Below are 18217 nucleotides of genomic sequence, written 5' to 3' on the forward strand. Positions count from 1 at the left end.
TGTGCTACTGTACTCCAGCCTGGGCGACAAAGCAAGACCCTGTTTCCAAAAAAAAAAAAAAAAAGCCAAAAAATACTCTCTTCTTGAGCACTGTAATTTTATTCTTTTACTTGAATTTCTGTGATTTACTATAATATTAAAATACTACAAAATTATGTATCTTTTTGAAGAATGTAAGATTTTTGTCCTACCTATCCATCTGTATCTGCTTAAATGTGGATTCATGAGAGTTGGTTGTATTAATACCTTTTGTACTCTCTTAGACTGCAAAATCTTTTTTTTTGATGTTTTTCAGATGATTTCATCCAGCCATAAGTCTAAATTTGTCAATAAGTTTTATAGTTAGATTTTTGTTAACATTCTTTATCAAACTCTTGTTTTTTAAAAGTAGATTATGTATATTGTTAATGGATGAAAAATAAAACTCCCTGGAGATTGATTAGAGAATTTTGACTCTTACTAGTGTTGGTTTCATCTACTCATTGAAAAATTACATTTTATTTTTGAAAACCCTTCATACAAGCTCTACTACTTTTTTTCTCAGTTTAAATGCTTGTCTACAGAAGAAGAGTCAGCATATAGAAATGATACCTCAATTTTTATGATAACTTACAATACCAAATCAGTGTTACTTGTTTTGGATAGATGATGGTAAATACTGCGAGAGTAGGGAAGAATAAAGAATATACAATTGGGTGGCAAGTACATATTGAGTTATTAGACAGTTTATTCAATTTGCTTGATTGTATATAAAAACTTTAGAACTATATTTGATAGAATATGTGGGCCTCGCTATGGTGAAATCAAAGAAAAAGATATTGACTGGGGAAAACGCTGCGTGGATAAATTTGATATCATCGGAATTATTGGAGAAGGTACTTACGGACAAGTTTACAAAGCCAGGGATAAAGACACTGGTAAGAATGCCAAGTTCTGGGAATCTTTTGGGCCTATGGAATGTACTTAGTTTGTGTTTCTTTTCTAATGTTTAGCTTTGGAAATTTTCCAAAAAAATTCAAATTTATTGTGCTTTTGTTTCATCTTGTTTTTAATTTTATTCTATATATGCATTTTGTAAGTTATGAGTACATGTAAGTGAGTCTGTATATGTATATATTTTAAAAAGTGTTCCTTTAGTATTTGTTGTATACTGTATGGTAGGATTTAGTTTTTCTTTCCTCTTTTATGGTGAGTAATTCTTACACTGTTATTAATCAGAGGGAAAGGTATCTTGACCTGAATTAATCTTACTAGTAAATTTTTTTTTGTCATAAGCCTTACACAACACTTTCATTTAGCCTTCAATTTTTTTCCTGCAGTAACTATCCTTGGAGGTCAATTTTAGCAGCTTAATCTTTCATAACATAATCAGGAACTCAGAGAAAGTTTTAAAAGGCTTCACAGGAGAAGCAAAAAGTAGCTGTGTCAGAAGCTATGTATTTTACTTAATAATGCATAGAGCTAGTATTTTATCTTTCTTTACTCATAATTGCTTATTGAAATAAACCAATAGATTGGGCATGGTTGCTCATGCCTATAATCCCAGCACTTTGGGAGGCGGAGGCAGAGGCAGGGAGATGACCTAAGGCCAGGAGTTTGAGACCAGCCTGGCCAACATGAAGAAACCCTGTCTCTACCAAAGACACAAAAATTACCTGGGCATAGTGTCACATGCCTGTAAACCCAGCTACTAGGGAGGCTGAGGCTGGAACCCAGGGGGTGGAGGTTGTAGTGAACTGAGATCGTGCCACTGCACTCCAGCCTGAATGACAGAGCGAGACTCCACCTCAGAAAATAATAAAATAAAATAAAAACACACAAATTAGCTGGGTGTGGTGGCGGGCACCTATAATCCCAGCTACTTGGGAGGCTGAGGCAGGAGAATTGCTTGAACCCCGGAGGTGGAGGTTGCAGTGAGCCAAGATTGCGCCACTGCACTCCAGTCTGGGCAACAGAACAAGACTCTGTCTCAAGGAAAAAAACCAGTAGATTAAAACAGCACAGCTATTTGAGGCCATATAGTATATGGAAGATGACTTTATTGTTAGAAACTACTGAGGGCAATTACTTCATAGAGTAATAATTAGTATTTATAATGATGTGTTATCAAAAACATTAAATTACAACTTTTAAAACTGTTAAGTAAAACCAGGACTCATACACAATATAGAAGACATTCCATTAAAATTAATAGAATAAGTTGTAATGATTAAAAGAATACACCTCCTTCTTTTAGAAAATTTGTAAGAACATTTTTTTCTCCAAAGAAGTGGAATGAACAAACCTTTATTATAGTGAATTTTTTCTTATAGTAGACTTTGTGTATGTGTGTATATTTCATTTTCTATTTGGATCATTTCTGATACAAAGCTGACTCATACTTAAATTACGTGACAATTTAGTGTAGTGGGGAAGAACGTATATTTTTGAGGCAAGTAACTGGAGTTTGAATTCCAGTTTTACTACTAGGTAACTGGCCAGGTTTGGGCAAGTAATATGTCTGAGCATATTTTTTTCACTGATAGAGTTTTTCTCTATTCAGAGAAATTTTATGCATACATAAGCATATGGGCTATATTTGTCTTTCCCTTGTTCACTTTAAAAAAAAAAATGACAGTGTGATATACCCAGTCTTCAGCATCTTTTTTTTTTGAGGCGGAGTCTTGCACTATCGCCCAGGCTGAAGTGCAGTGGTGTGATCTCGGCTGACTGCAGCCTCCACCTCCCAGGTTCAAGTGATTCTCCTGCCTCAGCCACCCAAGTTGCTGAGGTTACAGGTGCCCAGCTAATTTTTTGTGTTTTTAGTAGAGTTGGGGTTTCACTATGTTGGCCAGGTTGGTCTCGAACTCCTGACCTCGTGATCTGTCCTCCTCGGCCTCCCAAAGTGCTGGGATTACAGGAATGAGCTACCGCATCCGGCCTAGCATCTTTCTGTTTTCTTTTTATTTTTTTCCAAGTGAATGTAAAAGCATCTTACTTTATTCACTGAATATATAAATGGGGAGCATAATATATTTGGACTTAGCTCATTTTTAACAGTTGTATAGTATTCCCTGGTTTATATAAATATTACATAATTTGTTCAATGACGGACTTAATTTTTTTGAACTATAAGTATTATTTGGTATATTGGAAACAAACGTATTTTGTGGGTTGTATTTTTGAGAAGTAAGAACAGAATTAAATTAAAATACATTTAAAGTTAAGAAAAATGTCATCTGCTTTTGTCAGCTGGTAACCTGATTTTATTAAATTCCTTAATAGGAGAAATGGTAGCCTTAAAAAAAGTACGTCTGGATAATGAAAAGGAAGGCTTTCCAATTACAGCAATTCGAGAAATTAAAATTCTCCGGCAGCTTACCCATCAGAGTATTATCAATATGAAGGAAATAGTGACTGATAAAGAAGATGCTTTGGATTTCAAGAAGGACAAAGGTATGTGCGCATATTTAAATAACTAATTCTTTGTATTCATGATTAATATTGCTAACTTGCAAATTTTTTTTATAGATTTGACTATTTGAGCAATTAAATACTATTGCTCTAATGTGAAACTATATTTTTAAGTTTGGTAGAGTTGAAGAATTGATTGATTTACTTTAGTGGGTTTTGAGTAAACTTCGTAAAGGGTATTTGCCAGTGTTACACATAAAGTATTCACTAGTAATATGTGTTTTTTTTGACATCAGTGTGTAGTTTTTAGAGTTCATTTTTTAGTAGTTGAAAAACATTTTTATGTTACAAATGCCTTAACATACAAGGAAACTTTATGGTAGGCATATGTATTATTTCTGAAAGTGTGGAGGCAAAAATCATACTTGAAATTGCCTTTAATAATCTATAGTGGGGTATGTATATATGTATAGTTATTATTTAGTAGAGAAGCTGACAAAAAATTAGCCTGCTTATTAAAGTAGTTATTATAGGGCATATGATGGGTGAAAGCAGTGCTCTACTGCTGGTATGTTTTACATCTTAGATTTTAGATTTAAATCTTTATACAATCTTATATTAAATCTTATATTTAAGATGTAAATATAGGATCTTTATATGAATCTTATATTTAAATCTTCATGAGATTGTAGAACCAAAGTTTACTGACTATATTCTGAGGTTTGCAAACAGCAAAACTTTTTTTCAGACTAAATCTAACATAAAACAGACACAGTGTTGCACATCTATAAGCCAAACACTTTGTGAGTCCAGGGTGTGAGGCGCACTTGAGCCCAGGAGTTCAAGACCAGCCTGGGCAACATAACGAGAGCCCATCTCTACAAAAAAAAATCAGAAAATTAGCCCTGCATGGTGGTGCATGCCTGTGGTTCCATTTACTCAGAAGGCTGAGGCAGGAGGATCTCGAGTGCAGGAGATGGAGGCTTCAGTGAACTGTGATTGCACCCTGCACTCCAATCTGGGTGACAGATTAAGACCTTGTCTCTCAAAACGAAAAGAAAAAGATTAAAGTAGGAATGTTCTGATTGAACATGGTACTTAGCCTTCTGTCTTCCCCAGCTACACACACACAGTCTCTCTCTCTCTCTCTCTCTCTCTCTCTCTCTCTCTCACTCTCTCTCTCTCTCTCTCTCTGTCTCTCTCTCTCACTCTTCTGGGAGACACAATTCAAAATGATTGATAAACTACATGGTAGTTATTTTGCATAAAGGAACTGTTTGAAAGTACAATATGGAGTTCAGAATCATCTTTTTAATTGATGTCACTTCTGTTACTTTTTGTCCCTAGTAAAGCTTGCATTTCTCAGCCTGACTTTTACCCAGGTTTGTCTTTTCAACTTTATTTTTCATTACTACTTATTGTGTGGTAGAAGGGGTACTGGTGTGACTTGAATTAGAATATCTGGGTCTTGAGACTGAGTGCATTAGTGGTGTGGGCTTATTAGTAAGGCTTTTAGCCCTTTTGAGTCTGTTATCGCTTCATCTATAAAAGGGAAACATTATCTATCATGGTAAGAATTAAGACTTTTAAACATGAAAGTATTGGGCAAATGCTGTTTGTTTTGCATTAACCTCATGCTCTAGCTAAATTAGTATATTTGCTTTTCCTCCAGCATACCTGGGCCGTCCTGCTTTTTTGATCTGTGAGATCACCTCCCTGCTTGCTTCTCCAATCCCATCTATGCCATTTTGATTGCCCACCAGGCTTCACAGACACACGCATACCCACACACTCATTCACACATGCACGCATGCACAATTTGAAAGGCTAATTTTTCACGCCTGAGGTCTCAGCCTGAATGTTGCTTTATTCATTAGTGAGGCCTTACCTTATCAGTCTTCCCACTTTCCACTACGTATAGACACAGACAATTTAATATTTCCTAATAAGTGGGAATAATTATAATGGTTTGTTACTTGTTTCTGTACAGATAGATGGGAACCATACCTGTTTTCTTCACTGTTGTGCCTCCTACCTAGCTCAGTGGCTGGACCATAGAATGTGCTGAATGACTAATTGCTGAATGAATATATGAGATCTATTTTTTTTAAATAATCCTATTTATACTTTAATACTTAAACAGTACTGTCTGTGAATGTAGTAATAGTCTTCCGGGTATTACAATTATGGTCATAATTTATTTTCTTTATCAGGTTATAAATTCCCTGAGCCTTTTTTTGCTTTGTTTTTAGTTTTATTTCTCCTCAGTGCCTAGCGCTGCACTTCAGAAATCATAGATTTTCATGTTATTTGCACTCTTCATCATCTTTCTTCCTACCATAATCCTGTTTGTAATTCTATGAGTCATGATAAATAGGAATGTGTTTTACTATGTGAGAAGTTACATGTAGGTACCTGGAATTAGTTAAATGCATTAGTGTATGTGAGAAGTTATGAAATTTAAAACATAATTCTTAAATGAATCTAATAATTTTGATGGGATCTATGATGAAGCAACATTTTCTGAAAAGGAAACTAGATTTGAAGTCTAATCCTGACCACGCTAGCTGTATGACATTATGCTAATTGTGATTGCTACTGTGTGGTATTAAACTAATTTTAATTGTCTAGTTAGAGCATAAAGACAGTTCAGTAACACTGGTTAAATGTTACGGGCTAGTCTAAAATGAGTGTATTGGAATGTATAAACATTAAAAAGTAAAAGTTTAGACTTAACAATGTAAATATGAAAATTAGAAACAATACAAAAATCAAGTAAAAATATTAACTTTTAAAAATATAAACATTGCATTGTTATAACTAACTAAGCTATTAGTTGTGTAAGAGAAACATCATAAATGCCCTGTGCAGTGGCTCATGCCTGTAATCCCAGCACTTGGGGAAAGCCGAGGTGGGTGGATCACTCGACTGAGGTCAGGAGTTGTTCGAGACCAGCCTGGCCAACATGGTGAAACCCATCTCAACCAAAAATACAAAAATTAGCCAGGCATGGTGGTGCGTGCCTATAGTCCCAGCTACTCAGGAGGTTGAAGCAGGAGAATTGTTTGAACCCAGGAGGTGGAGGTTGCAGTGAGCCGAGATTGCACCATTGCACTCCAGCTTAAGCAACAGAGTGAGACTCCTGTGTCTAAAAAAAAAAAAAAAAGGAAAACATCATAAATATATTTTCTTAAAACTTGGCTTTACTTAAAAATGAGAAAAAGTTAATCATGAAGGTTATAATTTCAATTAATTATTGAAAGTAAAAAAAATTTTTTTTGTTTTTTTTGTGACCCAAGTCTTGCTCTGTTGCCCAGGCTAGAGTGCAGTGGCACGGTCTCAGCTCATTGCAATCTCTGCCTCTCAGATTCAAGCTATTTTCGTGCCTCAGCCTTCCAAGTAGCCAGGATTACAGGTGTACGTCACTACAGTCATCTAATTTTTAATTTTTATTTTTTTAGTAGAGACGGGGTTTCGCTATGTTGGCCAGGCTGGTCTGGAACTCCTGACCTTAAGTGATCTGCCTGCCTCGGCCTCCCAAAGTGCTTGCATTACAGGCTTGAGCCCCCGTACCCTGCCAAAAGTGAAATTTTATTTCATCTTAAAGAAGGAATTATTCTTAAGAAACAGAGGGTTAGGTGGTATCACCGAGTCATGGGTATATTTTTGTGCAGAAACAGATGCTGAAGAGGCTTTTTCTTGTTTTTTTTTGTTGTTGTTGTTGTTGTTGTTTGTTTTGTTTTTTCTTTGAGACAGGGTCTCATTCTGTCACCCAAGCTAGAGTGCGGTGGCATGCAATCAGGGCTCACTGCAGACTTGACCCCAGGCGATCCTCCTGCCTCAGCCTCCCAAGCAGCTGGGACCACAGGCGCATGACAGCATGCCTGGCTAATTTTTAAAAAAGTGATTTGTAGAGATGAGGCTTGTCGTGTTCCCCAGGCCGGCCTCAAACTTCTGGGCTCAAATGATCCTCCTGCCTTGGCCTCCCATAGTGCTGGGACTATAGGTGTGAGTTGTTACACCTGGCCTGAAGAAACTTTTGCTAAACTAATTGGGGGAATGGACAGGGGATAAACTGATTCTGAAATTTCCTTCTAACTCTTTCATCTTCATGTAGTTTCATCTCTTTTAATCACTTTGAAGGGAACTTTGAACCTTTTTGTCTGATTTTTTAAATCTTTTATTGTTAACAAGGTGGGGTTTTGGGATCAGAGAGCTTTTCCTGTTCTTCTAGATACTCAGTTTCTTCATGTATGGAAGGAGAGTGGGATGCAGTTACTTACATTAGTTTCAGTATTTATGTTCATATTTCACTGTTCAAAAAGTCTTTGAACTGTTCAGTGTTTATATTATAACAGATTGTGAATGGAGATGCATTTGCTGAAAATAGAATTAATTTGCGATATAAGCTTTTCTTTGTTACTTTCTTCCTTTCACTGAGGATTATAAAGTTATAGAAGAATACTTTCTGAATGAGTAAAATAATATTTAATTAAATATTAAACATTTTAGTGCTGTTTACAATTCTCTGGGTAGGCTGGGCATGGTGGCTCACACCTGTAATCCCAGCACTTTGGGAGGCTGAGGCGGGTGGATCACCTGAGGTCAGGAGTTCCAGACCAGCCTGGCCAAGAGGCCAGCTGGGTGTGGGGACACGTGCGTGTAATCCCAGCTACTACGGAGGCTGAGGCAGGAGAATCACTTGAACCCGGGAGGCAGAGGTTGCAGTGAGCCGAGATCATGCCACTGCATTCCAGCCTGGGCGACAGAGTGAGACTGTGTCTCAAAAAAAAAAAAAATTCTCTTGATAGAGAAGACTTTTATGCTGTATAAAGTAAAAACTCGAGTCATTGATCTTTATTTCAAGATGTAAATTTTCAGTGTTCAGATTTAAAAAATTCGTCAACTGAAATGTACCTGTTTCTACTGATAAGACCTACACATTAACATTCTTCTTTTTCTTCTTCTGCCCCACCCCCAAAAAGGTACCAACTCTGCTTAGTAACAGTACTACACAGAGGGGTAGAATCCTAAAACTATGAATCTGTGACCTTATACCTTAACTGTAAATTTCACATAAAACCTTCCTACTTAACAAACCAGTGTTTTGGTACTTAACATGGTATTCTGGACACCCAAACATCAGTATTATAATTACTATCCCCTAATTAATTTAGCTGTAATACTTGGAATATTAGTGTTTTTATAATGAGGGAATTAGAGCACTCTACTGTGGAATTTTCCTAAAAATCAGAAGACAGTATTCTATAGTAAATGCTTGTGGCAACATATCACTGTGTGGTCCAGGGAAGAAGTCCTCACATGTCACTTCCTCTGTAGTCTCTGATTCACAAAACAGTGTTAGGTGCTCCCGTATACTTGAATTGCATGTCATACATAATTCTGTAATAGTACTTTCATATAACTTGTATTTTTGCTTTGCTTTGTTTTTGTTTTTGTTTTGAGACGGAATCTCGCTCTGTCACCCAGGCTGGAGTGCAGTGGTAAAATCTTGGCTTACTGCAACCTCTGCCTCCCGGGTTCAAGTGATTCTCCTGTCTCAGCCCCCCGAGTAGCTGGGATTACAGATGTCTGCCACCACGCCCAGCTAATTTTTTTCTGTTTTTAGTAGAGACGGGGTTTCACTGTGTTGGCCAGGCTGGTTTTGAACTCTTGACCTCACGTGATCCACCCACCTCGGCCTCCCAAAGTGCTGGGATTACAGGCGTGAACCACCGTGCCCAGCCATAACTTGTATTTTCATATAACTTGTCACGTTTTCATATCTTATTCTTACTGTATTTCTGAGAGCAGGGACTGAATTTTATTCTTTGTATTCATTGTGTGCAGCCCACAGTTGATTATCATTAAATTTTGAGTAAGTGAATGAATGAAATGGAGAGTTCGGAAGGTTCTATGGAATAGGTGCAATGTTAAAGGTGGGTGCAGTTTGGATAGGTATAGTGGAGGGCATTCTAATTATTAGTTGTCATGACTTGTTTTTACAAGACAATGAAAGACTGGCATATCCCCTAAAGAATACCTAGCTTCCAAATTATTTACCTTGTGTTTTTCTAGGCCTGAATTTATATTCCCACAGTTTAGAACTGCTGATATCTCCTGAGGTTTGAGAAGAAAGCAACATTGATTTGTTCATTCTTTCTTACCACAAATGTTTATTGTGCTAGGTTCTAGATAGAGCTGGGCTGGCCAATGCAGTAGCCACTAGCCACATGTAGCTATTTAAGTTAATTAGTATTAAATAAAATAAAAAGTTTAGTTTCTTAACTGCACTGTTCATGTTCCAAGTGCTCTGTAGCTACATGTAGTGAAGTTACAGAACATTTTCATTATCTTAGCATTGAATAATGCCCATCTGAATACTGGGGATGTTAAACAAACCAAATCTGGTCCCTAACTCAACCTAGTTTCTGGAACCAGAAGAATCTGCAAACACTGCTAGAACTGAATCAAACTTATATATGAATGACAAACCTGTTTCTGCCTAGAGATTTTTCTTTATTGTTAGTTAATGTGTAATTGTTGGAATTTCAGTTGAAGGTGTTAAGTTTCAAAAGAAGTGAAAAAACTTAAGCAATAACTCACTGTGGAACATACCCAATAAGTCAGGGAGCTTTGCTAAGGAGTCTGTTCTTAGCAACTGTAAACTGTGTTATCTTTTTTTTCCCCTCCTAAAAAGAGAAATGAACTTGCAGGGTTTTTTTAATAGAAAATAACATGTTTCTGTAACAGTGGGGCTTCCAGCAGCACATTTAAGGCAGGGTTGAAAGTCACTCATGGAAGTTACTTTTTTTGCTTTTATACTGGGGGTTACCTATATTGTGTTATCCATTATGTTATGTAAAAGATAAAACTTACAAAATAGTTTCCATTCTACATTTTACTTTTATCTGGAATTTTATGTGAAATTTACAATTAAGATATAGGGTCAGGGATTCATAGTTTTAGGATTCTACCCCTCTGGTGTAGTACTGTTACTTTGTAGAGTTAGTACCTTTTTTGGGGTGGGGCAGAAGAGGAGAAAGAAGAATGTTAATGTGTAGGTTTTGTTTGCTTGATTATAAAATAAATATTTGTCATCTATTTGAAAAACAAAGTATAAAGGAGAAAAGAAGTTGACCCAGATACTGTCACTATCATCATTTGTCTATATTTTCCTCTAGTGTCTCTTTTCTCACATCTATGTGATTATTACCAAATGAAGGTTCTGCTTCTTTTATTGTCTCATTTAATAAAATGCTTTTGTAATGGCATAATGTCACTTGGGTGAAATGTAGCCTGAATTATATTTTATTCCTCCATTTTGTGTATTTAAGTTCCTTTGGACATTTCATTATAGTTCCTTCTATTGAAGCTTTATGCTTGGATATTCTAGGAGGTACCTGCCACTATTCATATGCCGTTAGCTAAAGCAGAGGCTTAATGTGCTAGGAAAAGTCCTAATCAATTCTTAATTACTGGTTTGGTTAGGAATGAAGTATTGAGGATAAAAGTCTTACATAATGAGCAGCTGTTGCATCAATCCTAGCAGTCAGTGGGTCATAGATACTAGAACCAGATTTCCTTCCATTCTTAATATCCTTATTGGTAAACTTTTTTTTTTTTTTAACATTTGATTATTTCCTTAAATAGATCAATAAGAATTGAATTGATAGACCGAAGTTTTTAAATTCTGAAACTTCTTGACATATATTACCAAGTTGTTTTCCAGAAAAAAGGTGCCAATTTATACTCCTAAATCCAGGGTACACGTCACAACCTAGAAGTAGAAGGGAACTGCCTCAACCTGATAAAGGACATCTTATGAAAAACAGGGATATCTGCTTCTACCACTTGTATTCAGCATTGTACTGGAGGTTCTTGCCAGGACAGTTAGTCAAGAAACTGAAATAAAAGGTGTCCAAGTGGGAAAAGAAGAAGTAAAACTCTCTTTAGTTTGTGTGTGTGTATATTTGTGCATGAAAATATAGAAAATCCTCTGGACTCCACCAAAACAGTATACCCCAACTTTTTTGACACCAGGGAGTGGTTTCATAGAAGACCATTTTTCCACGGGCTGTGGGGGAGGTGGGGATGGTTTTGGGGTGATTCAAGCACGTTACATTTATTGTGTACTTTTTTATTATCATAATATATAATAATTAACAACTCACCATAATGTAGAATCAGTGGGAGTCCTGAGCTTGTTTTCCTGCAACTAGATGGTCCCATCTCAGGGCGATGGGAGACAGTGACAGATCATCAGGCATCAGATTCTTGTAAGTAGTGTGCAACCTAGATCCCTCACACGCACAGTTCACACTAGGGTTTGTGCTCCTTTGAGAATCTAATGCTGCTGCTGATCTGACAGGAGGCGGAGCTCAGGCAGTAATGTGAGCAGTGGGGACTGACTGTAAATACAGATGGAGGACCAGGCGTGGTGGCTCACACCTGTAATCCCAGCACCTTGGGAGGCCGAGGCGGGCAGATCACTTGAGGTCAGGAGTTCCAGACCAGCCTGAATAACATGGGGAAACCACGTCTCTACTAAAAATACAAAAATTAGCTGGGCATGGTGGCTTGCACCTGTAATCCCAGCTACTCGGGATGCTAAGGCAGGAGAATCCCTTGAAACCAGGAGGCAGAGGTTGCAGTGGGCCAAGATCATGCCACTGTACTCCAGCCTGGGTGACAGAGTGAGACTCCATCTCAAAACAAAACAAAAAACAGTTGGAGCTTCACTCACCCGCTGCTCATCTGCTGTGCGGCCCAGTTGCTAACAGGCCACAGGCCAGTACTAGGGTTGAGACCCCTGCATTAAAAAACTATTAGAACTAATAGGTAAGTTCAGCAAAGTGCCAGCATAAAAGATCAATATGCAGAAATCATTTGTTCTGTATACAAGTAATGAACAAAGTAGAATTAAGTCAACAATTTAAAAAGAGAATAAAATGTCTAGAAATAAATTGATGAAAGAAGTGTAAGACATGTATCTTGAATACTAGAAAACATAATTGAAAGAAATTGAAGACTGAATGGAAAGACATTCCATATTCATCGATTAGAAAATTCAGTATTAAGACGGCAATACTCAAAGTGCTCTACATATTCAACACAATTCCTATCACATCTCAGCTGACTTCTTTTCAGAATCTGACAAGCTGATTCTAAAATTCATATGCAAATTCAAAGGAGCTAGAATAACAAAAGGAATCTTGCTGGACGCGGTGGCTCACACCTGTAATCCCAGCACTTTGGGAGGCTGAGGCAGGTGGATCACGAGGTCAGGAGGTCGAGACCAGCCTGGCTAACACATGGTGAAACTCCGTCTCTACTAAAAATACAAAAAATTAGCCGGGTGTGGTGGCAGGTGCCTGTGGTCCCAGCTACTTGGAAGGCTGAGGCAGGAGAATGGCATGAACCTGGGAGGCAGAGCTTGCTATGAGCCGAGATCGCGCCACTGCCCTCTGGCCTGAGGGACAGAGGGAGACTCTATCTCAAAAAAAAAAAAAATCTTAAAACAGAAGAACAAAGTTGGAACCCTCACACTTCTCAATTTTAAATCTTCCTACAGGCCAGGCATGGTTGTTCATGCCCATAATCCCAACCCCTTGGAGGCCAAGGCGGGAAGATCACTTGAGTCCAGGAGCTTGAGACCATCCTGGGCAACATAGTGAGACCCCATCTCTATTTTTATAAATTTATATAAATTTTAAAAAATCTTCCTACAAAGCTAGAGTGCTCAAGATTGTGTGGCACTGGCATTATGATAAATGTATAGATAAATAATAGAATTGAGAGTCTAGAAATTAATTCCACACATTTTACAAGCTCAATTGATTTTCGACAAGGTGGCAGGATGATTCAGAGGATGATAGCTTTTCGGCAACTGGTGCTGGGATAACTGGATAGCTACACACAAAAGAATGCAGTTGGACCCCTTCATACCTCATACAATAATTAACTTAAAATGAATCAGTGACTTAAATGTAAGAGCTAAAACCATAAACCTATTAGAAGAAAATATAGGAGTAAGTCTTTATGATCTTGGATTGGGCAGATAGATGCTTATTAGATATGACACCAAAAGCAGGAGCAACAAAAGAAAAATAATAGATACATTGAACTTCATCAAAATTAACTTTTGTCCTTTAGTGCGCATTATCATTAACATGAGAAGACAACACTTAGAATGGGAGAAGATATTTGTATACTGTATATCTTATAAGGGACTGGTATCTTAAATGTATAAACTCTTAGAACTAAATAATGAAAAAAGACAACCTGATTAAAAAGTAGGCAAGGGATCTGAACATATATTTCTCCAAAGAAGATATGCAAATGGCCAATAAGCACATGAAAAGATGTTCAACAACTTAGGGAAATGCAAATCAAAGCCACAGTGAGATACCACTTTATATCCATTAAGATGGCTATTATAAAAAACAAAACATCACCACCACCAACAAAAAAAAAAAACCCTAGGAAATAAGTGTTGGTGAGGATGTGGAGAAATTGGAACCTTTACTCACTGCTACTGAGAGAGTACGATGGTGCAGTTGCTTTGGAAAACAGTGTGGCCTTTCCCCCAAAAAATCAAAAATAGAATTCTAGAAATTCGACTACTGGATCTCCAAAAGAATTGTCATTAAGTGTGGTGGCTCATAGCTATAATCCCAGCACTTTGGGAGGAGGCCAAGGTGGGAGGATAACCTGAGGCCAAGAGTTCAAGACCAGCCTGGGCAACATAGTAAGACCACATCTCTTCAGAAAATTAAAAATCAACCAGGTGAGGTGGCACATGCCCGTTGTCCCAGCTACTCAGGAGGCTGAGGTGGGAGGATTGCTTGAGCCCAGGAGTTTGAAGCTGCAGTGAACTATGATTACTCCATTGCACTTCAGCCTGGGTGACAGAGAGAGACTTTGTCAAATAAAATATTTAAAAAATAATAATAAAAAATGGAAGACCGAGCACGGTGACTCACACCTGTAATCCCAGCACATTGGGAGGCCGAGGTGGGCGGATCACCGGAGGCCAGGAGTTGGAGACCAGCCTGGCCAACATGGTGAAACCCCGTCTCTACTAAAAATACAAAAATTAGCTGGATGCAGTGGCGGGCACCTGTAATCCCAGCTACTCGGGAGACTGAGACAGGAGAATTGCTTGAACCCGGGAGGCAGAGGTTGCAGTGAGCTGAGATTGCACCACTGCACTCCAGCCTGGGCGACAGAGTGAGACTCTGTGTCCAAAAAAAAAAAAAAAAGAAAACAGCATTTCAAAGAGATTCATAAGCTCATGTTCATAGCAGCATTATTCACAGTAGCTGCAAGGTGGAAGCAATCCATGTGTCCTTGGATGGAAGAATTGATAAGCAAAATGTGATATGTACCTGCAATTAAATACTGTTAAGCCTTGAAAATGGAGGAAATTTTTACACATGCTACAACATGGATGTATCTTGAGGACATGCCAAGTGAAATAAGCCAGTCACAAAGATAATATATGTATGATTCTACTTATGTGAGGTACCTACAGTAGTCAAATTCATAGAGACAGAAAGTAGAATGATGGTTACTAGGGGCTTAAGGGAGAGGGGAATGGGGAGTTACTGTTTAATGAGTTTCAGTTTTGCAAGATGAAGAGAGTTCTGGAGAGGGATGGAAATCATGGTTGCGCAACAGTGTGAATATGCTAATGCCACTGAACTGTACACTTTAAAATAGTTAAGATTATGTTGTGTGTATTTCGCCACAATTTTAAAAAATTAAGCAAGATGAAGTGATACATGCTACTATTTGGATAAACCAAGAAAACGTGATAAGTGGAAGAAAGCTAGTCACAACAGACTATGTATTATATGATTCCATTTATATGAAATATCTAGAATAGGCACCAAATATTACCAGAATATAGATTGGTGATTGCCAGAGACATGGGGAGGGGATTGGAAATGGAGAATGACTGCTAATGCCTGTGAGGTTTCTTTCTAGGATCATGAAAGTGTTCTAAAATTCATTGTAGTGATGATGGTTGCAGAACTCCAAGTACACTCAAACCAGTTGAACACTGTAAGTGGTTGAATGTATGATATGTGAATTATATCTCAATAAAGCTGTTATTTAAGGAAGAAAACCATAACTAGCTCCTATGAATTCTGTGTTTAATTAAAATACAGTGCAAATTGAGGGGATAAATACTGGGGTGAGAGGGGTGTCTCTCTGTTATAAAAGATGAGACTGTAAAGGTGCTAGACCTTGAATACTATGCCAAGGAACCAAAATATCAAAAAACTTCTACTTTTTTCAAAAAATGATAATACAGTGCTTATTGTACATTTCAAACAGCATTTGTAGTGATTTTATTTTATCTTTGGGCATTTAATAGGCAAAAAATGCTGTCTTGTCTTTTTTTTTTTTTTTTTGAAACAAGAGTTTTGCTCTGTTGCCCAGGCTGGAGTGCAGTGGTGTGGTCTCGGCTCACTGCAACCTCTGCCTCCCAGGTTCAAGTGATTTTTCTGCCTCAGCCTCCCAAGTAGCTGGGATTACAGGCGCGTGCCACCACGCCCAGCTAATTTTTGTATTTTTAGTGGAGACAGGGTTTCACCACATTGGTCAGGCTGGTCTTGAACTCCTGATGTCATGATCTGCCCGCCTCAGCCTCCCAAAATGCTAGGATTACAGTTGTGGGCCACCGCGCCCGGACTGTCTTGTCTTTTTGTTTTTAAATTTCTATGGAGCTTGAATAGTTTCTTATATGTAGAGGCCATGTATATTTGTCTCTCTTTTCTTTCTTTCTTTTTTTTTTTGAGACAGGGCCTTGCCCTGTCACCCAAGCTGGAGTGCAGTGGCACAATCATCTCAGCTCACTGCAGTCTTGACCTCCTGTGCTCAAGTGATCCACCCACCTCAGCCTCTCGAGGAGCTGGGATGACAGGCACATTCCAGCACTCCTGACTCATTTTTGTGATTTTTTGTAGAGATGTGAGTTCACCATGTGGCCCAGGCTGGTCTCGAACTCCTGGGGTCAAGTGATCACACCCGCCTTGGCCTCCCAAAATGTTGGGATTACAGGTGTGTGCCACTGTATCTGGCCCATTTATATTTCTTTAACCATCTATTTTCATGTTTAGGTCCTTTACTCTTTTTTAACTAGGGTATTAGTGTTTTTCTTAATTGATTTTAATTATATGATTTACATAGTAAAAATGTTCATGTTTTGACTAACATTAAAAGCTATTCAGGCATCTGGTATTCTTGCTCTCTCTGTTTTTCTGATGTTAGTGATCAATAAATTTTTTTGAGGGGTGAGTTGAATTGAGAAGAAAAATATGTATAAAATAGATTGTCATCTGTTTCAGAATAATCAAATAATTACTAGAAGATAGAGGAATGTGTTTTAGTTAAGATACACCAAATAATGTCCTAAAGGAAAAAAGCTCAAATCTTAATTTGGAATGACTTTCTTCTCTGGGTTTCAAGGAAATATAGAGTTAGTACCACGTGTTGAAATGTAAAGAACGTAGAGAGATCAGAATGTGTTAGATGCCCATCAGGAGATGATACATGGCAAAGGGACTGTTAGGAGTTTAATGGAAAGGGAAACTGGGCAAGTAGGGAAGGGAGTAGGATAGGAATGGAAAGTAGGGTGGGGAGTGCATTTCCCATGTCACTATTTCCTGAACAGTACATTAGAGCACTAGAAATGCGTGCTCTTGGAACAGGTGGTGTAAGGTAATAGTGATGGTAATATGTATAATGGGTTAAGAGCATGAATTAGAATCCTATACTCTGTTTTCCTCATCTGGAAAATGGGATAATAATGCCTAACTCATAGGTTTGTTGTGATTATTTAGTGGTATAGTCCATGGGAAGTACTTCACATAGAATATGGCACATAGTAAGCACACAGCAGTAAAGTTTAGCTTGGTAGTAGATTGATTTTGAGGGCAGAATTAGATCATTAATATAATATTAGGCAGGTGGGATGGAATTTTGGAAGAAATAAAAATTTTAGTTTTAGTCCTCTACTGAAATTTTATTATGTGGAGATCAAGCCTCAAGAATGGAGTTGATCCAGAAGTTAAAAAAAAACAAAACGTTTTCTGAAAGCTTAGAAGCAGTCTCTAATTGTGAAGAGTTTCAGTCACATCTGATTAGCTCTGAGTAATTGGTTAACCCACCAGAAAGAAAAAACAAATCATTGGTTGCGATCAAACCCAAACTGGCAGCGAAAGGAAGACTGACAAGTGAAACTCAGGAGCAGATAATAAGGGAAATGCAAAGAGCAGATGCCTTGGTACAGGTTAGAAATGGAGAGTAGAAGAGGAAGTTAAGGAGCAGATGCTCTTGACATTGAGATAACTATAGACAACAAGAACAGATAGAATTCTGCAGTTAAATTCTGCACTGGGAGAAATGCCAGCAGTGAGGGGTGGAAGTGGCAGAGTGCCATTTAGAGCGCATTAAGCTAAAAGTTACCTGTTATGTTGCTGTGCAGTTTTTGGTACCTCTTGGAGGAAGGTAATGATTAACTGCTGTTTTTTCATCGTGAAAAGTAGAGGACAGTGAGGCTGGGGGATTGTTTTACTTTTGCCACATAGTAGTTGTGTGAATGTGGGCAAATTATTTAGTGTCTCTGAGCTTGAGTGTTACAAGAAGATCATTATACTTTTTGGGTTGTTGTGAGACATAAGTGAGACAGTATGTGAAGTATTGTCACCATTCTTTCTTCATGATTACTGTTAGAGTCAACCTATATGTACTAGGATATCACTCTTACTATGCCATGTGATAGGAGAGACTTTATATAGTAGTTGATCCATCA

At 37.8% G+C, this 18217-nt stretch overlaps 1 protein-coding gene across 2 annotated transcripts in view; it reads left to right on the forward strand.

The window, feature by feature from the left end:
* Window positions 1-18217, forward strand: part of CDK13 (cyclin dependent kinase 13) — a 138878-nt gene that overhangs the window by 41544 nt on the left and 79117 nt on the right. For both annotated transcript variants that reach the window (XM_031665375.1, XM_021935857.2), the window contains exons 4-5: window positions 778-917; window positions 3265-3435. In XM_031665375.1, the coding sequence (XP_031521235.1) occupies window positions 778-917; window positions 3265-3435 (311 nt within the window). The remainder of the gene's footprint in view (window positions 1-777; window positions 918-3264; window positions 3436-18217) is intronic.

The sequence above is a fragment of the Papio anubis genome, chromosome 4 (assembly GCF_008728515.1).
Source record: "Papio anubis isolate 15944 chromosome 4, Panubis1.0, whole genome shotgun sequence".
In the NCBI taxonomy this organism is placed as follows: domain Eukaryota; kingdom Metazoa; phylum Chordata; class Mammalia; order Primates; family Cercopithecidae; genus Papio; species Papio anubis.